Source organism: Salvia hispanica, chromosome 3, assembly GCF_023119035.1.
Source record: "Salvia hispanica cultivar TCC Black 2014 chromosome 3, UniMelb_Shisp_WGS_1.0, whole genome shotgun sequence".
Lineage (NCBI taxonomy): Eukaryota > Viridiplantae > Streptophyta > Magnoliopsida > Lamiales > Lamiaceae > Salvia > Salvia hispanica.
In genome coordinates this window covers 50,201,564-50,225,596 of record NC_062967.1, presented here as the reverse complement: position 1 = coordinate 50,225,596, position 24,033 = coordinate 50,201,564, and the positions used below count along the sequence as shown (strand labels likewise).

General features: G+C 35.0%; 4 protein-coding genes across 4 annotated transcripts; 3 read left to right on the top strand and 1 right to left on the bottom strand.

The window, feature by feature from the left end:
• The first annotated feature begins 867 nt into the window (after window positions 1-867).
• On the top strand, window positions 868-3,502 carry LOC125214215 (protein NUCLEAR FUSION DEFECTIVE 4-like). The gene is made up of 3 exons (XM_048115145.1): window positions 868-1,318; window positions 2,019-2,923; window positions 2,992-3,502. Exons 1-3 carry the CDS (start codon window positions 1,010-1,012, stop codon window positions 3,461-3,463), a joined length of 1,686 nt encoding a protein of 561 aa, XP_047971102.1. The 5' UTR covers window positions 868-1,009; the 3' UTR covers window positions 3,464-3,502.
• An 18-nt stretch (window positions 3,503-3,520) lies between these two features.
• Window positions 3,521-5,243, bottom strand: LOC125214216. Its single transcript, XM_048115146.1, has one exon. It carries the CDS (start codon window positions 5,036-5,038, stop codon window positions 3,578-3,580), a length of 1,461 nt encoding a protein of 486 aa, XP_047971103.1. The 5' UTR covers window positions 5,039-5,243; the 3' UTR covers window positions 3,521-3,577.
• A 4,213-nt stretch (window positions 5,244-9,456) lies between these two features.
• Window positions 9,457-10,449, top strand: LOC125212557. The gene has a single exon (XM_048112764.1). The coding sequence runs from the start codon at window positions 9,518-9,520 to the stop codon at window positions 10,274-10,276; it is 759 nt and encodes a 252-aa protein (XP_047968721.1). The 5' UTR covers window positions 9,457-9,517; the 3' UTR covers window positions 10,277-10,449.
• Window positions 10,450-21,666: 11,217 nt separating this feature from the next.
• LOC125210422 (aspartic proteinase CDR1-like) lies at window positions 21,667-23,088 on the top strand. The gene has a single exon (XM_048109980.1). The coding sequence runs from the start codon at window positions 21,667-21,669 to the stop codon at window positions 22,954-22,956; it is 1,290 nt and encodes a 429-aa protein (XP_047965937.1). The 3' UTR covers window positions 22,957-23,088.
• The last annotated feature ends 945 nt before the right edge of the window (window positions 23,089-24,033 follow it).

The following is a 24,033-nucleotide window of genomic DNA, read 5'->3' as shown; positions in this document are numbered from 1 at the left end:
TTAATATCATTCAAATATAATTAATTATAATTATAGTTATAATTATATTTAATTATTGTACAAATATTATTGTTATAATACTAAAAACTAGAAGTAATTAATAAATAATTATAGTATAATTATATAAATTATGAATCATATAATATTATGTAATAATAATTGTGAATTGTATTCATAATGATATAAAGAGTTGAATATTTTTAGTTAGGTGTTTCAATCTTAAAATGAGGATAAAGTAATTTTAAAAAAAATATTTAATTGATTTAATTATTTTAAATAAATAATTAATTAATTAGACATTTTGTTCTTGATTTATATTATGAATGCAATTGATGTATGTATAAAAAACTAAAAGGAAAGAAGAAAAAGAAGATACAAGATAAAAGAAAGACGAAGAAATATAAACTAAGGAGAAAAAAAGAGAGAAGAAAGAAAGATAAAATACTAAAATAAAAAAGAAGAAAATGAAGAAGAAACTAAAAAAGAAATAAGAAAGGAAGAAAAAATAATCACATATTTGGCTCCGTCCCCCAAAATTTGCTACACTTTGACCCGACACTAAAAAAGAAATAAGAAAGGAAGAAACTATTTAATTGAAATTTCTAAGAATATCCTCCATAACAAAAAAATCACATGTTTGGTACCTGAGGTTATTTTTGTCACAAGATACCAAAAACAATATAAAATAAAGATTAGGTACCACTTATGTGCGAAAGTGAAAGATCAAATACCATTTATGTAGTTCACTCTTATTGTACGCAATAAACAAGGAACAGGATTTATTGAAATGAAATGATTGCACAGATTTTGGCCAACCAAAAAAATTACAAAATAAAATATTTGCCGAGCACAAAAATGCATTAATTGGGTGAACCCGAACTTGTCTTTCTCTTCATTAATAGTAGCTTCTAAACTAACACTTGAAATATTCCAAAAATATTAGCGAATAAAAAACTCTCCACGTAATCATTCCGAGGCATTCTTCGATTTCACCGGCGGCGAAGCTGCAATGGCTGCGCAATCGAGGAAATGGATGATTCTGGTGGCCACGATTTGGATTCAGGCGTTCACGGGGACGAACTTCGATTTCTCGGCCTACTCCTCGGAGCTGAAGGCGGTTTTGGGAATCTCGCAGGTCCAGCTCAACTACCTCGCCACCGCGTCGGACCTCGGGAAGGCGGTGGGGTGGTCGTCTGGAGTGGCGCTGATGTGGATGCCGCTGTGGGCGGTGATGTTCGCCGCGGCGGCGATGGGATTCGTCGGCTACGGCGCGCAGTGGCTCGTAATTAGTAACGTGATTACGCTGCCCTATTTCGTGGTTAGTTACACTCAATTAGGCCTTTTCTAATCTTAATCTTAATCTTCAATTAAAATTTAAATATTGTTGATTGAGGATATAATGTTTGTGTTTATGGTAGAAAATGGATGGCTAGTCAAATCGCTGCAGTAGCTTCTCTGTTTAATGAGTTTCAATATTGTTAGTATATTTTACTGTTTTCGAGAATAATAATTTCATGATTTTTACCCGAAGAATGGTCACATATCAAAAAAAAGTTATGGTGGCTTGAAATCTGTAGAAGTGGACCTTATTTTTTCTTGGGAAATGTCGACTTCAGCAGTAGTACAATTTTTTAAGTCATCACTTTATATATTTGTGGCAACCATAAGTTACAGCCAAAATGGCTTCATAGGAATCACATGTTATGAATTATGACTAATTCTTGAATTCATTTTTTCATTTACAATATTCAAAGCTATACAGGTAGATTTGGGATTTGTGTAGCTTACTTCTTTCCCTAAACCTAATGCTAAGCTTTTGATTGAATAAACTCAGTGATAGTTATAGGATTTTATTATTTTACGGGTGGCTATGTTATCTATTGGTAACCTACCAAACAATTTGAAAATATGTGAAGATATAATCAATATGAAAGTATCAATTGCAGTGATGAAAAATATGTTCTGTATTTTAGCATCATTTAATGCAGTGGCACTGTATCATCAAATTTCTGCTACAGATATTCTTGCTTTGCTTGTTAGCTGGTTGCAGCATCTGCTGGTTCAACACAGTCTGCTTTGTCCTCTGCATCAAGAATTTCCCCTCTGCAATGCCCCTCGCACTCTCCCTCACCATTAGCTTCAATGGCGTGAGCGCAGCTCTATACAACCTCGCGGTGAAGTCCCTCAGCCCTTCCTCATCCGCTGTTTACCTCCTCCTCAACGCCTTGATACCCCTCGCCACATCCCTCATGGCTCTGATTCCCATCCTCCGCCAGCCCCCCCTCGATCTGCTGGATCCGGACGATGTCAAACGCGACCACTTCACATTCCTCAAGCTGAACATGCTCGCAGTCGTCACCGGGCTGTATCTCCTCTTCCTCCATCCATCAGATCCGTTCACAGCTCGACTCCTCTGGTGTGGAGCCATCTTCCTTCTGATCCTCCCTCTAGGGATCCCCGGCATTCTGTATGCCAGAGAGTGGTTCCACACCACAGTCTACAGCAGCTTCCAGCTCGATGGCTCAGGGTTCATTCTTGTCGATGCTGAGGATCTCGAGCTGCATAAGCAGCTCCTCAGCCGTGCCAGCAGTGTGGAGAATGGGCTGACATACTCTGGGAATGATGGTGCATCATCAGCAAACGGCATGTCTGGACTGAACAGGTGTGCGGTCATCACGAAGGACCAGCTAGTGATGCTAGGGCACGAACACACAGCAGGGGAGCTCGTACGTAGATTCGACTTTTGGCTATACTTTGTCGCTTATTTCTGTGGAGGAACCATAGGTCTTGTGTACAGCAATAATCTTGGGCAGATTGCTCAGTCACTTGGGCATAGCTCAGTCACCCCCGAGCTCATCACGATATATTCCTCTTTCTCTTTCTTTGGCCGCCTCCTCTCAGCCACACCAGACTACATTCGAAGGTAAGTAGTGATGCTCCATTTGTAGATGATACTGCATAAATTTGAAAATAAATGTCATATTTTTGCAGAAAGGTCTACTTTGCCAGAACTGGGTGGCTGGCCATAGCTCTCCTCCCCACGCCAACCGCGTTCCTTATCCTCTCCGCGTTCGGAGACCACGCCTTCATGATCCGAGTAGGGACAGCGATGATCGGGCTGAGCTCGGGGTTCATATTTGCAGCTGCTGTTTCAATAACATCAGAGCTGTTCGGGGCAAATGGCATGGGTGTGAACCACAACATTCTCATAACGAACATCCCAATCGGGTCCCTCGTCTACGGCTTCCTGGCAGCCGCGGTCTACGACATGAACGCAACGGCGGGGGTTGGGCGCGTGGGGGAGACATTGGTATGTATGGGGAGGAAATGCTATTTCTTGACATTTGTGGGGTGGGGTTGCATATCTCTTGTGGGATTAGCCTCTAGTGTTATTTTGTTTTTGAGAACTAAACCTGCATATCACAGATTTGAAACAAATAGAAGATCTAATATGTTGTCTTAGATTTTTCACATTTTCATTGAAATGGATTCTTGTAACTAATTTTTTTTGTGTGGTAAATAAGAAAATGAAGTCATACATATTTCAAAATAAGAAAAAAAATGAAACAAAATCCATCTAAGAGTAGATACAAAAGGTCTCATTTTTTATACAAAGAAATAATCTTTCATATGCCATTGCCATTTTCCTCGCCGTGAACATCGAGCTCGCATATTCCCGGCAAGCTCTCCCTCTCTCCGCCAGCCTCTCCGCCCCCTCCGCCGCCGCTTCCTCCAGCGCCTCGTACAGTGACTCCACGTTCGGGGAGAACATGAATCCGTACTCATCGTCAACCACGATAGTGCCCTTGATGCTCGGAAACCTCGACGCCATCACCGGCTTCCCGCTCATCATCGCCTCCATCAGCGTCAGATCCAGCCCCTGCGGCCGCAGCGTAGGGTTCACAAACACGTCGATCGCGTTGTAAAACCCTCGCAATTCCGACGGATTCATCGATCCCAGCACGATCACCTGATTCCCCATCTCCTTGTACCGTTGCATCCACGGCCCCGCGCCGGCGACGATCAGGTACGCGCCGGAGTTCTTCGTCTTCAGCATCGAGAATGCCTCGTACAGCAGCGGGTGCCCCTTGTCCTTGACCAATCTCCCGGCCACGCCGAGGACCAGGGTCGCATTTGGGGGAATTCCGATTTTGGCGCGAAAATCGTGCCCTAATTTGAGATTTTGCTTGAAATCGTCCTCGTCGACGCCGTTGACGATGACGTGGACTCGTTTGAGCGGGATCTGGTAGACGTCGCGGAGCATCTCGCCGCAGCTGTCGCTGATGGCGACGTGGTGGTGGTAGTGCGAGAAGAATCTAATCTCGTTCAGGACCTTGGGGATCATCACTTGCAGGCTCTGATTGAACGCCGGCGACATGATCTCGCCGGATTTCCGAGTCAGGTCTTGGTAGATGCTCGATTGCACGCTCTCCAGCGCGATTCCGTGCCACGACACGGCGAGGTTTTCGAGACCGCGCGCGAGCCAGAACGGCAGCGCGACGCTCTCGGAGTGGATAACGTCGAATTTTTGTTTACGATTCTCCTCTTCGTATTGCTCCCAAGCTTTGTTGTATCGCCATTTCTCTGGCTCGCCTTCGTGGAAGTGGATCACCGGAGAGGCGGCGGCGGCGGCGGGGGAGGGGAGGGGGACGGCGGGAGGGGAGGTGAAGACGTGGACGTCGTGGCCGCGGCGGGAGAGGGCGGTGTGGAGGGTGTGGGCGTGGCGCTCCATGCCGCCCGGGGTGGAGGAGGTGGGCCACTTGCGGGAGAAGACGGCGATGCGGAGGGTGTGGGGCGGGGGGGCGGCGCCGTGGAAGGAGAGCTTGTTCCAGGAGAATTGGGCGCGGCGGAGGTCGCCGGACCAGGGCTTTACGGAGTTGGGGCAGAGGTTGGTGGAGATGTAGTTGGAAGGGGTGTGGAGGAGGAGGAGGGCGGGGATGGTGAAGACTACGATGAAGAAGAGGGTGATGGCGAGGTTGGAGCGGAGGTTGACGGGGTTGGCTTTCTTGGGCTTCGCGGCGGCGACGGCCGTGGCCATTATTTGAGGTTCTTGGTGGTGATGGTGGTGGTGGAGGATGAGTTTTTCATCAATGGGAATGTTGATATGGAGGGGGAGTTGGGCTTAGTTAGGCTAGGAATGAAGCAAAGTGTGCATTGTTTTTTAGTGTGGAAGAAATGGCCTTTTAGTGCAAAGTTGATGCCCCATGTGAGTGGAAGTGGAAGATAGTGTGATTTTTCTTCTCTTTCACACAATTTGACTTCTCAACAATGGTATGCTAAATTTAGAAATTTTTTTGAGAATAATTGTATTTAAAATTTGATTGGAAAATACTTATAGTTTGAGTGTATTAGTCTATTAGAAGTGAAGAGAATTCCATATTCTCATAATATCACTTCTATCGTATGTATTATTAAAATAATCATGGATGTCATGAATGATTAATATGCACATAAGTATGACAAGAGGAGTAGGAATACTTAAAAAATGCTATTGAAATATCCAAAATAGGATGGAATAAACTTGGTGTGGTCATAGTCATCAGTATTAGTTGGGTACAAATCCAAGAGATTCCAAAACATTAAAGTATTAGGAATTCAATATTCAATAATGGGCGTCGATGTCATATATTATATGATGGCTATTGCTCAGAATAATACCAATTTGTTTCTGGTAGCAGAATTAATTAGGTACAGTTCCACAAAGTTGCAGCAACCTAATTTAGATTTATATTATTTGAAGATGAGAGATCTTCTTTACTTTGTAAGTACCCAAAGTCAACGCCAAATTTGCCGCATATGGTGGTGCGATTTTAACTTATTTAACGTGATTTTATGGAGCAAGATATAATGGCTCATCCCATGTTTTCATTTGACCTTTTTTGTAAAATTTAAGTTCCAAATATAAAATTAATTTCGTCCCACTAGTTTCAAAAGAAGACTGTCTAATCTTTGTTTATCAAGGCATCTACAGCGTTTTAACATGCCTCCTCGTTATTATGATTTGAATTGGACTTCATTAGTCTCCTAAATAGAAAAAAATGATCTCTGAATTAAGATTGGAGGCTTGAACTATGAATACTAAGTACTATATGAATTATGATGTTTGTCAATTGTCATATATAAACAGCCAACAGGGATAAAATAGGCAACACAAATTATGTAAACAGTATTGGGCCTGGATAAGGGGCTACCCTTAACTGATTGGGCTCGCATATTTGGGCCACACCCAAATATAATACACACGTTTTTCGGATCCCCTGGCCTTGCGTACTAAAATGCGAATCCAATATGTGCATAATCAAATTGCCGATATCTGCTCTTTCATGGCTTCTTTCACCGGAAAACCCCATTTTCGGCATAAATATTTTCTTCTATTCCATAAGCTCCATAATATTTACTTATAATGATTCTGTTCAATTCTTTTTCCTTGAAGATTGCCATGTGTAACAGGTTGCTTTTGGAGAAGAAGAAAAAGTTTGCCATCCATCAATCAACTTAAAATAATTAGAATAATTATTCTCTCTGCTTAATTAAATCAATTTATAATTGTTGGAATTATACATATTTGTGCTAATTAATGTAGACTGTAGCATTGGTAGGGATGTCAATCGGGCCAGCCCACCAGGTTTCGGGCTAATCCTATTCGAGTTGTGGGTTAATCGGGTGCGGGCTAATCGGGCTTGATTTTTTCGGGTTATAAAAGTTCAACCCTAACCCTAAAAGCTCGGGTTTCGGGCTAGCCCAGCGGGCTAATCGGGTTGCTACCGATAAAATTAACGTGCGATCAATCCAATAAATAATTGTGAAAATTAGTTATATTTATAAAATGTAAAATATTTAATTATGATAAATTTTAGATATATGCTTAAACTCAAACATAAACATGGTCAAATACTAATATTTGAGATTATGCAAAATAAAATATAAACATCAAGAAATTTTAAAGCATGTTTTAGAAATTTAAATATATTTTTTTAGTGAATTTGAAGTTTCTAATTTATATATCTATTATTATGTTAATAGAAATTTAATATATAATTTATATATTTAATATAAAAAATTGAAAGTTATTATTTTAGTAATTTATATTATAAAATAACCAATGAAGTGTCGAATTAAAGTCGAACAAATAGAACGATAGAAATTTTATCGGGTTTTTGGGTCTGGCCCTAATGGATTGCGGGTTAATCGGGTGCAGGCTAATCGGGCTGTAATTTTATCGGGCTAGAAATATTTAGCCCTAACCCTGTAAATTTGACAGGCTATTCGGGCCGGCCCATGAATTGCAGGCTACATTGACATCCCGAAGTATTGGTCCATATTTAACGAAAGATGACCCATATGTATCGTATATTTTCATCAGTAGGAATTTAATATTCTTAATTCAGCGTATATGCTGTTACATGTTCATTTGATATGATTAGTTCTTAAATCTTTCAAACGAGTGCAAATTGCAAATATAGGAGATTAATTTGTATTATTGCTACAACCATTTTTACCATTCACCAATTATCTCAACGCATGCCAAATTATCGCAACTTTTTGACTTTAAGGTGAACCTGAAAATAGATTATCTTCTCTTTGGGAAACCCAGTAGGATTCGAATCTGAGTTTCTAATTCACCCAAAACACTACTACTCCCTCCGTTCCATTGAAGATGACCCATTTTCCTTTTTGATTTGTCCCAATCAAGATGACTCATTACTTAAAATGAAAACACATTTATCTCTACTTTATTCTATTTCTCTTACTTTACTCTCTCCTCTTACCATACAAAATATAATTGCATAAAATCCCGTGCTACCCAAGGAAGGGGTCATCTTCCTTGGGACGGAGGGAGTACTACATACCACTAAGCTAAAAGACTTGATTAGTCTTAGACTCTTCGAGCACTACAAATATTTTTATACAAAAACTGAAAATGCCAATTTAACACCAATATCATTGATTTTTTCCTATTTACATAAAGCGAAAAAAGTGTTCGAATCAAAATAAAAACAATTCTTACATCTAAACTGAGGTCAAACTAGAGCCTAGATTGGGTGATCAACAATCTAGATTACACCACGTGACAGATAGTAATATTTATTTCACATATTAAGGGTAAATTAGATAATCAACGATGTTGCAGATGCATTTGAATAATGTCGTAGTGCAATACAGATAATGAACTCGATTCGTTGTTATAATGTTATAAGTACTAGTACATTTTTTGAATCTTGAACTCGATTCGTTGTTATAATGTTATAAGTACTAGTACATTTTTTGAATCTTTTATGCTATGATACTTTAATATCTCAAAAAAACTAAATATTTCATAACACTGAATTTGAATTATTTTTCACTTGTAATTATTTTATCAGGATTATAACGATATCTTTATATCATTACTTTCATATTTTTCTCAACTGTCACATAGCAAAAAAGTTGATCATGCTACGTTTTTATTTATCAACATAATGCGTTCATATGTAAAGATTAAAGATATAATTGACTAAGTGTATTAAATGACATTGTTTAAATAACTGAATGTTTTGATCGTGATATTTTTCGTTTGCTAAAAGCATACATAGTATTCCCCAAATCATAGACCATGAGAGAGTTGAGAACAATGTTAAAGTTATGATATAATCGGCCATTTATTAAAGCTGCGGAATAGATCAGAATTTGACCAAACTTTATGATTTTTTTAGCTATTTACTCTAGATAATATATAAGCGAATATTGATTAATGTATTTTAGAGACGATTTTTCAAAGATTAATGAAATTTTGCACTAAACTCTCAAATGATTGTGTCAAGTTATCACTATATTGACATTAAACTCAAAAGACAATACCCTAGAGCTGCCATATTCTAGTCTAGTGAGGGTAAAATGGTAAACCAAGTCAGTTTTTAAAGGAAATGGTCATATGTTTGGTGTACAAAATGAGCCGATCAAAATACATAAAACTCTTTGTCATTGTCGAAATTTGAACCTGAGACATTAAATTCAATAAAGATCAAGAGATCAATTGAGCTATCCATAAAAACAAAATAATGTTAGAATTACATTTTGAACCTACAACATTGAAGTTCTACCAAAGCACATTTTAATTAATGAGATCGTTGGGCAATAATTTGATTGTACCTCTACAAATCTAGTCATCTATATACTGAAAAAACGAATCGTGCTCCTTTCCATATGAGATATCGGTGGAGTAACTATTCAATGCAAAATCCATTGGAACCGTGTCACATTTGAATTTTCATATATTTTCATGTGCGATTATTTTTAGGTTATTACGTATGAATAAAAGAATATACTAACAAATTAATAGCGTCATCAATTCATATGATTATTTTAGTGGTCTCAAATTCTCAATAAAGCAAAAAAAATTGAGAGCGCGCTGGGACCCACTTTGACCACTGCTAACGCCAAATTCTTGAGATAGCCGTTGTGACTGTAATCAAACCCCTCCTTTTAAGAAAAATCAAAAGAAAAAATCACACACCGAAATTCTTGTAATTCTCCAACAATGGCCGATTTCTTCACTGATAGCGACGACGACAAGGCGGTCGAGGAGCTCTTATCTCAGGCCATGGACGCCACCGTTCTCGAGCAGGTCGCCGCCGTCAATTGCGCCGGCTTCAACGACGACGGCCTCCCTTCCCATCTCCAAGCCCGCTTTCAGAAGCTCAAAACTTTCCCTTCTTCAGCCGCGAATCCCACTCCCCTCTCCACAAAAAGCTTCAACCTTTCACACGCGAACGACGCCCCAAATCAAGCAAAACCCCCCCTTGTTTCCAGCGAAGAAGAAAAAGGCGCGGAGAAGAATGTGGAAAATCAGCCCACCAAGTGTTCGACAGAAGTCCCAGATGAAAAGAGCAGCTTCTCTGACACCGGATCGCCTTTCAAGGAAATCCCACAACGGAAATTGAAGAAAAACGAGGCAAGGTCTCTGTCTCACTCTTCTTACGATGGTTTCTCTAGTCGTTCCGCCTCTCCACCGGCGAAAAGCGGCTGCTTTATGTGTTCTCCTAAAAAGGTGTTGAAGAAAAAGAACAAGGAAAATAGGGGTTTTGATTGTGGGAAGAGCGATGAGCTGTTGTCTGATTTGAGTAATTTCTCTGTGAGAAGTCAGAGAAGGATGATGAAGAAGGCTATGGAGGAGGAGGAGAGGATTTCTAGGGAGGCTGAGAAGATTGTCAAGTGGGCTAAGCAGGCCTCTGCAAGAATGGAATTTTCTGGGGTTGGAGATGAGCTAAGTGATGATGATAATGCTAAATTTGCATGATCTGTTTGGTTCCTTCTTATATCTAGTGTTTCTTGCTCTTCTATCTTTGATGTGTAGCAATGATTTTCTGGTTTTGTGCTTACTATATAGAAACATACATATGTTAGATTTACTAGGTTATTGTCTGAAAATGAACTAATGGAAAAGAAGAAATATAATTCCAATTACAAGTACTCTTTTGCTGTGTTCTTGAATCTTGCTCCTAGTTTAGTTGGATTGTTACAAAAATGTTGGTTTACTGCGTGAAAACACTTTCACAATTTTGGGCTTGCAATCACTTGTTTCTGAACGTAACAGTGAAAGAGAAATTGAAAAAGAGGTTCTTTTATGGAGTAGTTTTATACTCGTAATAGAATGTGAGGAAGAATTAGTTAGTGGAGTGATTCATAAATCATGCGGTAATTAGTTAATTCCATTTCCTAAAAGATTTATTTGACATACGAAATCAAATTCCATAGTATGAAACCCAAATACACTTGTGAAGTGAATTGGGCCAATCCAGGGCCAGGCCATCGCTGAAATGAAACTGATTCGGGCTTATTGCTTGAAGTGGGCTTCAATTCCATTTTGTAAACTCAGGTCTGGCCTTAATCCAAACGCATTTGAAGCCCAGGCCCAACCCAATGATGACACATCTTATACTCCCTCCGTCCCATACAAATAGGCCATTTGGGATGCAGACGAGTTTGTAATTGGTAAAGTAAGAGAGAAGGAGAAAAGTAGTTGAAATTGTGTAGTGGATGGTGGGACCCATAAATGATAAAGAAAAAGAAGAGGAGAAAAAGTTTGCCACAAATGGATATGGCCTATTTCTATAAGACGGAGAGAGTATATAATTAGAAAATTTTAAATATAATGAAGTTATGAACCATTAATAGACAATGTAATTAATAACTTATAGTCTAAAGGCACCCAACCAAATCTGATAAGGCCCAATCCAATTGACAACTCTAAACCGGAGCTTATGAACTTTATAACTGTATTCTAATTGTGCAACTACTTGTCTTTCTTTTCTCCTATTTTCTATGGATTCTTAGTTGTAATCAATTCCCATATTTACTAGTTGTCTTTTATAATTATACTAATTATTAATCGAATTTGTTTAATTAATTTGCAATTTTGGATTTATTTCAACTTTATAGTTTGAGAACAAAAAATATAAAGATAAGAAGATTTTTTTTAAAAAAAAAATTAATAAGAAATAAAAATAAGTAATGAATAAAAACAAAATCAAAAAAAAAGGTATAGATGATATATTTAATATCGTTTCAGGTACTATCTGAATGTCTCGTATTAGTGAATGGATAATTTTGCCCCCCATCATCTTACAAAGACTAATAGGATAAAAATGTCCGAAATAGTTCAAAAGTCCATCTAGTGTAATTGCACTATGTCAATGGACTAATGGTGCTAATAAAATTATACTCCATATACTAAATCCAATTGTTCAAGGACTAAATTTACTGTTCACTCTTTTAACAATCAAGTACTCCACTTAGTAATTCGTAAAACTAAAACACAACCAACATAAATAACAAAATTACTTCATTAGAATTCATTAATAAAAAAGGAAATTGGTCCCTAACATCATGAACTTTGTCCAAATTTTGATTTTTCCCATGAACTTTTAAATTAGTACCATAAATCATGAACTTTCATATTAGTTTGGTATTTCCCATAACAGATCAAGAGTAAAATCCGATTAGCTTATATGGCATTTTGAATCCTATTTAGCAGAATTCTTATAAGTGACATGTCATGTTGGTATATCTATTTGGAATATTAAACACAAAACTACTTTTATTTAACAAAATAAAACTCTAAAAATAAAGAAAACAAAATAAATTTAATAAAAACATAAATAATTCAATTAGAAACACACACTTGTGACGCTACGCTACAAAAATTAAAACACAAAACCTTGTTTCTCTCTTTCACAAACGCTAGGAAGATATTTTAGTGAATTTCTTAAAAAATCTTGAATTATTGGGGAAATATCAAACTAATCTAAAAGTTCATAATTTAAGGTACTAATTTGAAAGTTCATGGGAAAAACCAAAATCTGAGCAAAGTTCATGATATTAGGGACCAATTTCTCTAAAAAAAATTAAAGTCTAACAAAACTATGAGTAATGGAGTAATATATTTTATTTAAAATTATTTTGAAATTGTAATTAATTTTGAATTATGAAAATTAATACTCAAAAGAAAAATAAAATAGATATTCTATATATTTGTTATTATTCAGTATAAAGTGAACTACAAAAGGAAGTCTCTCGACAATAAATTTTGCAAATTTCTTTTACCTGGTAAAAAAATATCATCAGATGTTTTTAGACAGACTTGATTACATATGTGGTACTTTCCCACTGTTTTCCGACCTTTTATCTCCAGAGATATTTTAGTCTTTATAATTAATACTTTCTCTTTCATTCATTCTCTTTTTTCCACTTTTTCTCTCACCGCTATTTATTTATTATTTTCTCATCCCTCTATTTCCAATTTTTTTCTCTCAATATCATTTAGTTTAAAAAATAAATTTTGAGTATATACATAAGTTTAAAGATAACTTTAATTCGATAGTATATATTATTTCAAAAAGAGAAAGAGAAATAGAAAAAAAAGTAAGAGAAAAAATAAAGTAAGAGAGAATAAAGTAAGAGAGATGATAAAGTAGTAGAGGTAAGAGGATAAAGTAGGAGAGATGAGTGATTTGATTGTTGCCAAAAAAGGAAACGTTTCATTTAGAGCATCTCCAATGCTATTAGGCCAGCCACTCTCTCTCTCTGCCACGTCAGCAGCACTAAAAATTCACTTGTCACATCAGATTTAGGTCAGCCATAGGTCAGCCGCAAAAAAAATAATTCAAAATATACTACATTTACGAAATTAAAATTACGATTAAATTACGGAATTAAATTTACGAGACATATACAGGGAAAATTCATTAATTGCATTTAAAAAGGTACATAGATAAAAAAAAATTACATTTAAAAAGGTACATAATAAAGAAAAAAAACTATCGTCGTGCAGTCCTCCGTGCCTACAACTCTTCAATTATATCCTTTTGGTGTTGAATATGAGCATCCACTTGGCGCATGTTGGCAAATTCCTTGAGGCGGCTGGCTTCATCGAGAGGTACCCTCTGTCGTACACTAGGGGTGGCCGTTCCGTGGCTTGGACCTCGCTTCATCGTCATTGGCCCAACTAGTCAGTTGTACGCCTTCGTCTTCGACGATCATGTTGTGCAGGATAATGCAGGCGTACATTATTTGGGATACGCATGAAAATGAAACTAAAATCGCGTTTATATAGGTTTAAAAAAATAAATTAATTAATTAAAAATCGTCGCTGGCCGATCGGGCCGCCACAATGGCGGCCAGCGCATCGGCCAACCACACGCAATCGGCTAGCCTTGGCCGATTTTTTCGCCGAAATTGGGCTAGCCTACTCTAATGGTTCGGCTAGCCGATGGCTAGCCTACCATTGGAGATGCTCTTAGGTTGGTACGTACAAAAAAGGAATACGTTTCACTTAGGCTGGGACAGAGGAAGTATATATCAAATTCAAGCTCATGCTATTACCTTTAGTTTGATGTGTGTATTGAATAATTATTAATAAATTAAACTAAGAATAAATGTAGACTGTTAAGAAATTACATAAATACAAAAAAGCGGAAAAGATAGAGAAAGGGAGATAGTAATATTAAACATAAAGAAAAAAAAACTAGTACTACTACTCTCTTTAGACTAAAAAGTGAAAAAAAGAGCAAAAAGTCCAAAAATATTAAAATTTATTCCAAAAATGATAAAAAAAGATGTTATTTCTTTTGTCCCACAAAAATATGAGTATTTGAAATGACACGACAATTAATGCGCAATTGGTAAGTAAGAGAGATGGGGAGAATGATAGTTAAAATAGTATCAGTGGATAATGAAACTCTTATATTTAGTGTTTAATGGTAGACCATATTGATATAAATTGTAAAAATTTGATGTAAATGAGTAAAGAGTTGGAGACAACTTTCAATAAATAGAAATGCACATATTTTTATGGGAGAAAGATAATATTTTATATAGTACTCCACTATGTAGTAATCCCTCCATCCTATAAAAGATGTCACACTTATGAGACGGTACGAGATTTTAGGATGTTTTATTTTGTGTGTTAAATGGATAAAGAAAATATATACTCCGTCCGTCCCACTTTAGGAGTCTCGGTTTACTACTTTTGGGTGTCCCACTTTAGGAGTCCCGGTTGGAATATTCCATAATTGGTTATAGACCGCACATTCCACTCACCTTTTTCCACTCACATTTTATTATAAAACTAATATATAAAAGTAGGACCCACATTTCACTATCTTTTTTCATCAACTTTCCTTTGTATTTCTTAAAACCCGTGTCAAACTCAACCGGGATTCTCAAAGTGGGACGAAGGGAGTAATTTTTATATCTTATATGAGAGAGATTTTTTTTTTTAAATGGAAATGTGATATTTTTTGTGGAACAAACTAAAAAAGAAAGTGTGATATCTATAATGGGACGAAGGGAGTAATAACTTTATCCTACTCCCTCCGTTTCTTCATAGTTGAGGTGAAACTTTTCGGCACGGAGTTTTAGAAATGAATGTTGAGTGTGTTAAATAAATAGATAAAAAAGTAAAAGAGAGGAAAAGGTAGAGAGAATAAAGTATAAAGTGAATAAAGTAGAGAGAATAAAGTAAAATAGGGTAAAGTAAGAGAGAGGAAAAAGTTACCATATAAGGAAACGACTCAACTATGAAGAAACTTCCCGAAATGGTGAAGTGACTCAACTATGAAGAAACGGAGGGAGTATCTAGTTTAATAGTTCTACAGTGGTACCTTTATCCACCCTACCCAATGGTGCGGCAGGGCGGTTTGTCCGCATCGCGCTGCACACCAATGAGCGGTGTGGCGTCCCCAAGGCCTACTCACTCCCCACTAGACGATGCAGCGTGGCGATCCATCATGATCCACTAACACCACCCCATGTCCTAAGTTATTAGCTAGAATATCTAATAAGTATGGATTAATAAATAATGAAAAATGGAATGATAGTATTAATAAAAGAGAAAAAGCAAAGAAAAAGAGAATAATGAGATAAGATCTAATATGGATTAATATAGAAAGAAAACAAAGAAAATTAGTGAGCATGGGATAAGATTTAGTAATATAAATTAATAAAAAGAAATGAAAAAAGGGGAAAAAATTATTTTAGTAGAATTGAGATAAGATGTAGTAATATGGATTAATGAAAGAAAAAAAAGGAAACAATTGTTACACTTAAAGAACTGAACCAAACCTCGATTTATTAAGTATCAATTTATTACTTTGGGGTAAATACATGTTTCATGCAAAATATTTTACCTTTATTTCAATTTAGTACAAAGAATATTAAGTTTACATATTTCATACAAAAGATTTACTTAATTAGTGTTCCAAAATAATACATTTTCTTAAGTTCCTACTAACACCGTTACTTCCAGTTACATCATACGTACAAAAAATTTCATCAATGTTTCAAATTTGTACAAAAAGTTTTAAATTAAAACTTTTCATTAATTATTTCAAACACAATTATTTTTATTACTCACAAAAATGAAAAACACATAGAAAAAAAATCACCACTCTTCACCATCAAATTAGCGAATTGCATTTTATTGTCGAAGCTTTCTCATGTAACAATGGAGAATACAACTAAAAGGATATTGAATCTTTTTTGTAAAAATTAAATATTGACTTATTGACTGTTTGAAGATCAAATTAGCCAATTTTGTAAAGATGAAATATGGACTTATTCTATAAAGATTACAATAAAAAAAATAGAGTATATTGAGAGACAAATTTTTTTTAAACCATGATCAATTGCTGGAAGAATTAATATTGACTGTTGTTTTTTAAAGTTATTCATTGTATTAAATCTCTAATTATTCTTTTATTATGATGATAAGTTGGACAAAGTATAAACTAACCAACAGTGTTTAAAATATGAGGGAACTACACTAATAGTCCCTGATCTTATCGAAAAATGCACCAATGGTCCCTAAAATTTTTTAGTACGATAAGAATTAAGTAATACTAGACACCACTAGTGTGAATATTTAAAGTTCTGGGGCATTTTGGACCTTTCTACTCTCCTTTTAATTTTTTTCATTTTTTCTTCCATCACCTTTTTCTTTTATAAACTTAATTACACTTTCTTTTAAATAATATTTGATGCATTATAATTTCAAAAATTTAAATAAGAAATTAAATGTTGTAATTATGCATTATTTATTTTTATAATTAAATATTATTTATTATACAACTTAATTTGTATGTTTGCAAAGAAAATTTATATTTAATTAATAATATTTTTTAATATAAATATTAAAGTGAATTATAGAAAATTCTTTATGGAATTTATTTTTACTTAAAAATTTACTTATTATTTTTAAATTTGAGAAGAAAAAAATATTATAGAACACTATAGTATTTTTTTATATAAAAATATTAATTAAATATTTAAATGTTACTATACTTAAGTTTAAATAAATATTTTAATTACGTTAATTAAACCCCAGTATAGTTAAATATATTTTTAAAATATAATGATTAAAATTTAAATGAATTATATCCAACATAAATTAAAGCGAACTCTTGCAAGTAACATTTTTTTACAAAAATATTAAAGTGAACTATAGTAATTTTCATTATAAAGCTTAATCTATATGTTATTCAAGTAATTATTTAAAAAATTTATGTTAATTAATTGTAAATAAAATATTTTTTTGTTGTAAAAGGTGTTTTTGTGTATGTCCAGAATAATTGCATGACTAAAGAGGTACCAAAACTGTAATTTCTAGATACCGAAAATGCCCTCCATGGCATTTAGGAGATTTTTCAAATCTAGAGGGGTAAAAAGGACCGACAGTTATAAAAAATGTAATTTTTTGGGACCAAACAGACTATAAATTTTTTTAGGATCCATTGGTGCATATTTTGACAAGATCAGGGACAATTAGTATAGTTCACTCTTAAAATATTTAACGGAATCGTATTATTTTGGAACATTAAGTAAACTTTTTATATAAAATATGTAAACTTAATATTTTTATACTAAATTAAAACAAAGATAAAACATTGTGTATGAAGCATATAATTACTCTTACTTAGGTACCAAATCATAGATGAATTATATTAAAAGTAACATGTACTATTTCGACTCAAGGGAATGATTATGGTAGTAAAAATAAATATATTTGCCAATAATCCTTCAAATCATGAAAACATCTTTTAAATTTCAATATAATAATGTTTTCTTAAATGTCCTTTTAATATTCAGATGAAAAAAATTCATATGACAGATAAATAAGCGTAAAAATTATCGGAAAAATATCAAAAATTTGTCAAGCCAATATTTTCCAAATAAAAAACAACAAATTTGAAATATTCGCAATTATATTCAAAGTTATTTGATGGACTATGTGTACAATTTTTTTTGATATATGCATATCAATAAATAAAAGAGTAAATGCCCAAATTGATCCTGAATATATGTCCATTTTACGATTTTGGTCATATACTTTATCTTTTGAATTTTTGCATTCCGAACATTTCAACTCAGATCACAATTGGTCCTACACTAACAGTTTCGTCAATTTTTAAACGGTCAACGGTTATAACCCGATTTTGACCGATTAAAGCTGTTAATTACTCCCTTCGTTTTTTAAAAATAACAACTATTTCCATTTTGGGATCCACAATCCACTAACTCTACTTTCACTATTTTTTTCTCTTTCTCTCTTTTACTTTATTGATTTTTCTTTTCTTCTCTCTTACTTTACCAATTTTTCTCACTTACTTTATCAATTGTGCATTAAAACTCGTGCCATTTCAAATGTTTCTATTTTGTAGCAATATCTGCTCCCCCGGAACCAACTGCGCTAAGCCCCTGCAGGCAAAAAATGTTTCTATTTTTTTAATATGCAAGATGTATGATTTTTAACTCACTAATTATATCATTAATTATTATTCTGTTTTATTATTTAATAAAACAAAACAAATATTTAAAAAAATATATTGAAAACAAAATCTAATTAAAACAACAAAACGAAATTAAAACAAACGCTTAGCAAAAAATAGAATTGTCTCCTCCTGACGAATAACCCTCCTCTCCCTCCCCTCACTTCGATCGCCGCCAAATCGGATGGCGAATCCCATCCCTGGACGAGGGAATTCCATGATATAATTAGTGAGTTAAAATCATAATTAACAGCTTTAATCGGTCAAAATTGAATTAAAACTGTTGACCGTTTAAAAATTGACGGAACTGTTACTGTAGGACCAATTGTGATACTAGTTGAAATGATCGGGATGCAAATTCAAAAGATAAAGTATATGACCAAAATCGTAAAATGGGCATAATGTTCAAAATTTTGGCCTTTAATTAAAAAAATCACGAAGCATGATTAAATTACAAGCTGTCACCTAAGGTTTTAAAATAAAACCACGAAATTCTAATTTTTCTCAATTGTCTCGTCTATATGCACAGCAACCTAGTTTCTTGATGTTCAACTTGATATTTTATTAAAATATCTAATTTTATTATATTTATACTTTTCCTATCGTTAAAATTGGTATCTTAATTTTTCTTACGTCTGCAAGTTGTTTGCAAGTTGACGCCGTTGACTCTATATATCATCCATAGACAAAACAGAGATGTGAGGGTAGGCCAAAAGATAGAGAGATATAGGAGTTGGAGTAAAGAAAAAAGAGAAAAAGGAAAGAAAAATATAAAGAGTGAACTATAATGTTTACAAATTTTCGGTACTATATAAAAAAATAAATTCTCAAAGGTTTGTGACAAAGATTTAATTAATCTTAGGTACGTTGCATGACAATTTTGCCTTCTTCACTGTTCCTTTTTCTAAGGGATACTTCCTCTCTAATTTTTTCTCTCTTTCTATGTTCTTCTCTTTTTATTATTAATTTAATTTCTTATTCATCTCTCTTATTCTCTCTTTATTCTTACGAGTTTAATATAGTTCAACGATAAAAATTCAATACACATAAAATTAATTTTAAAAAATTTATAATAAAAGATACTCCAATAATTTAATTTTTTAATTTTCTCTGTAGGAATATGTTTATAGACAAAAATTGAAGCCGGTGTGCTTAATTGAATATTAATACAAGAAGAAAATATATCTAAGTTGCATCCCAAAATAGTATTCGTACTTACTTTTGCAAAATAAGAAAAAATACTTTTTATAACACAATACTCCCGCCGTGTTATAATAAATGTCACATTTTGCCATTTCGCTATGTCCCATAATAAGAGTTTTATATCATTTCTATCATAAATGGTAAGTAGGTCTCACATTTCACTAATCACTTCACTAACATTTTATAAGTGTGCATCATATTCAACTAACTTTTTCAATCCAATATTCTTTACATTTTCTAAAACTCGTGCCAACACCAAATGTGACTTCTATTGTGGGACTTAGAGAGCAATAAATTTTGCCAAATTACTCATGTACAAAATATTTATAATTTTTATTTATAGTATAATGCAAAAGAGTGTAAAAGTATTTCAAAATGATAATATCTTTATCCAGAAATCACTGGAAATTATCGGAAATGTGCAAATGATATTGTTCATGGATTTTTGTTAGTTCACTGAAAAGTAAAACACAATTTTAAAACATATTTTAATATTGCAATTAATGACGTTGCGTCCTTTCGTCATTTTGTTCACGTATACACATATTTTATGTTGATACTCAACGTTGTTTTAGCTATACTAAGAAAGATGGGAAAATTGCTAATTTTTAAACTTGATGGTTTATAATTTCTTCTTTTTTTTGAGAGTGTGTGTGCGAAATTTTTAAATATTGTGATGTATAGTTCCATTTTTAAAAAGTATAAGACTGACTAAATTTTAATCAAATTTGGCGATGTATTCAACAAATTACCAAATAAATTAAGGGAATGGATCCATGCAGTGTCAAAATGCACAGAACGTCATGGAGCATTTCATATTTTATACGCAAGCTGTTTTCAGTCTTCCATTTGCTTTTCCAATATTTTTCATTTCTTTCTATTTTTCTTTGCCTTTTTTTTTCACTTTTTGAATACTAGTAGTAATAAACATAAAACAGCAGCACTTCAAATATTAAATGCATGTACTAAAAAAAATAGCACTACTTATGCTTATCATGCATTTAAAAATAGGTGTAAGGAAAAGAAAAATAATGTATAAAATTTAAACAAGAAGAATATATTATTATTATTCCTAAAATATGATTACCTAAGAATTGATTTTTCATTCTTGGTATCATTCTTAATTATGATTAGCTAAAAATGTAAAGAAAAAAAAATTAAGAATGAAAGAATTAATTTTTGGCTAATATATTTTAGAAATTATCGTCATGGTTTTGTTTATTATGTTTGCTAGTACACAAAAGGTAAAACAGCATATAGAAAAATAGAAAGAATTAGTAAAATATTGGAAAATCAAATAGAAAGAGTGAAATGCTGCGTTTTGTCCACAGTATGACCTTTGCATTTTACAAGGGATTAATTTATTACCTTTTATACATACGTTGAACTGTTAAATTAAAGTATAATCCCTTTTTACTTTAACGTATACTAATTAGCTACGACAACCCTAAATACAGATGTTCAAAATAATATTTAATTAATGATAATATACAGTATGTCAACGCTGAATGTATCCAAGCATGCTAATTAATTAATAAAATACATGAATAGATATCAGCACTTCCCTGAATTTATTTTAACTCTATCTGATATTTAGTGATATTCCAAAATTCGGAAACTCCGTACATAAAATGCTGATTCAAAAACAGACCTTTTTTAGGTATGAACTTAACCCCTCATTAACTCCAAAATTTTATACAAATCTCAACAATAAAGGTGGTTTTAATATATGTCAAATTGAAGGGTCTGACTCTGATTGATTTCTTTTAATTTGGAATGTTCTCCAGAAATGCCAATTAAATGCCATTAAATCTCCAGAAATGCAGAATTTAGGCGTAAATTATAAAAGTCAATGCGAATTAAATCTCCAGAAATGCAGAATCCTGATTTCAATATTATTGGAAATTAATTAATTAATTACATAATCAGTGTCCAATTAACTTCCAAATAAAATCTGAACGCTTTTAATTTTTCATTAATCAATTGCCGTTTATTTCCTCATGCAATGAATCAATCCATCGCATTAATTACACAAAAAAAATTATAGCAAAGATTCGACTCTTCATTTTACATCCCACAACCAAAATTTCCCTATAAATTGGATCAATCATTTTAGAAATTTCATTCATCACAATCATAATTCATTCTCCAATTAAAAAAAATGGCTTCTCTAATTTACTCACTCCTGCTCTCTTCAATTTTATTCACATTATCTAGCTATGCCGCCTCCGATAACGGCGGCTTCACCCTCGATCTCCTCCACCGCGATCCTCCCTCCGGCGAGGCCCGCTTCCGCAGCATCAGGAGCGCAATCGACCGCTCCTTCTCCCGCAAATCCTACCTCCTCTCGAAGCTCAACAAAGGCATCGAATCCGTCGATGCCACGATCACCGGCGCCAACGGCGAATACGTGATGAAGTTCCTGATCGGAACTCCGCCGGTGGAGCAGCTCGGGATCGCCGACACCGGCAGCGATCTCCTGTGGACGCAGTGCCTGCCGTGCACGCAGTGCTACAAGCAGGACTCTCCGCTGTTCAACCCTTCCAAATCGAGGACCTTCCGCCCGATCTCCTGCCAGTCCGACCTCTGCCAGGCCGCCGGCAGCGCCTCCTGCGACGACGGCAACCACTGCCAGTACCAGGTCTCGTACGGCGACAGGTCGCACACCGCCGGCGACGTCGGGACCGAAACCATAAGTTTTGGCGGGAAAATCAATTTCCCCAAGGTCGCCTTCGGGTGCGGCCACGACAACGACGGGACGTTCAGCCAGGCCGGGTCGGGGATCGTCGGCCTCGGCGGCGGAGCCGTCTCCATCGTCAACCAGCTCCGCTCCACCACCGGCGGCCGATTCTCCTACTGCCTGACGCTGCTCAACGCCAACGCCTCCAGCAAAATCAGCTTCGGCAGCGACGCGGTTGTTTCCGGATCTGATGTCATCTCCACTCCACTTGTGAAGAAATCTCCGGATACCTTCTACTATCTGACATTGGAAGGATTCAGCGTCGGAGACAAGAGAACGGAGATTGGCTCCTCCAAAGCTGGATTTGGGGGATCGGTGGAGGAAGGGAACATCATCATCGATTCAGGGACGACGCTGACGTTCGTGCCGCAGGAGTTCTACGATGGAGTGGAGGCCGCCTTGGTGGAGGCGATCGATGCGCAGAGGACTAGCGATCCGCAGGGGACTTTCGGTCTTTGCTACCGAGTCTCGGGCGGGCAGGGGATCGAGTCGCCTCCTCTGACGGTGCATTTCACGGGGGCGGATGTGGTGGTGGAGGCGGTGAGCTTGTTTGTGGAGGTGTCGGAAGGGTTGGTTTGTTTGACGCTGGTGCCGTCGCAGGAGTTGGCGATTTATGGGAATCTGTTTCAGATGAATTATCACGTTGGGTATGATTTGGTGAAGGGTGAAGTTAGCTTCCAGAAGACAGATTGCGCGGCTCAGGAGGAGTGAGGTTTATGAATGAATTATGGGGGGTTTATACAACGTTGATATCAAAAAAATAAGCTGGTTTAATTATTGTATTTAATTTCTTTTTATGTTGTTTCGTATGTCTAAGGTTGTTTCTAGGGTTATGTAATCATCTTAAACCAGTTTATTTGGTAATGATAATTGTGTTTTTATTTTATTAAGGAACTTAGTTTTCTTTCTATTTGATGATATATCTACATATATTGAAAATACAATTATCCAAAAAATTAAAATAAAGTTATATTCAATTGTACAAATGAGGAAAATAGTATTAAATGAAAATTTTCTCCCAAGGAGTATATATATTAAACATAAAAATTAAACATAAAGTAGTATTCTATGAACATGTTAATTACCACCAACAACTAGCTCCCAATCATATTATAATGTCGACCGATTATTTATCTTCTAAAAAACATAATTTACAATTAATATTAGTACAGTATTACAAATCGTCCAAATTAATTAATTATTTGTGACAAGCTCCCTTCTTCCGTTGTTGATCAACTCTGTGCAAGACTTTCACTAATTTGTACTCCCTTCGTGCTCCGTCCAATTGAAGAAGACCAATTTTTGTTTTTAGTTTGTCCTAAATAAGATTCATTATTAAAATTGAAAATACTTTGACTCTACTTTATCCCCTCTCTTACTTTACTCTCTCCACTTCACACACAAAATAAAATTGCATAAATTCTTGTGCAGTCAATGAAGGGGTTATCTTTCTTGGAATGAAGGGAGTATTTATGGTTCATGTGGAAATGGAAATACGTTTGGTCGTTTGGATAAATAATTTTCTGCTACAAGAGTTGCTAGAGGTGTAGTGTTTGAATTTCGAAATATGATCATATGATTAATTGTTAACTTACATCCTTCATTCTACATAATAACTGCTTTCTTTTATTTGTGAAGATACAAAGTTGTTATCTTGGATGACCTTATTAGTGTTTTAACTGTTTTTTACTTTATTTTCTCCCAAGGAGTACGTTTTTTTCTTTGTCATACCTGTCACATGTCCAAACCCTAACTCATTCTTTTTCAAATGTTTAAAATATAATTTTA

Coding starts and splice junctions, on each gene's coding strand:
- LOC125214216 (XM_048115146.1), bottom strand. CDS start 5,038: ATGGCCACGGCCGTCGCCGCCGCGAAGCCCAAGAAAGCCAACCCCGTC.
- LOC125214215 (XM_048115145.1), top strand. CDS start 1,010: ATGGCTGCGCAATCGAGGAAATGGATGATTCTGGTGGCCACGATTTGG. Junction 1,319..2,018: donor TTACGCTGCCCTATTTCGTG/GTTAGTTACACT, acceptor TTTCTGCTACAG/ATATTCTTGCTTTGCTTGTT. Junction 2,924..2,991: donor ACACCAGACTACATTCGAAG/GTAAGTAGTGAT, acceptor ATATTTTTGCAG/AAAGGTCTACTTTGCCAGAA.
- LOC125210422 (XM_048109980.1), top strand. CDS start 21,667: ATGGCTTCTCTAATTTACTCACTCCTGCTCTCTTCAATTTTATTCACA.
- LOC125212557 (XM_048112764.1), top strand. CDS start 9,518: ATGGCCGATTTCTTCACTGATAGCGACGACGACAAGGCGGTCGAGGAG.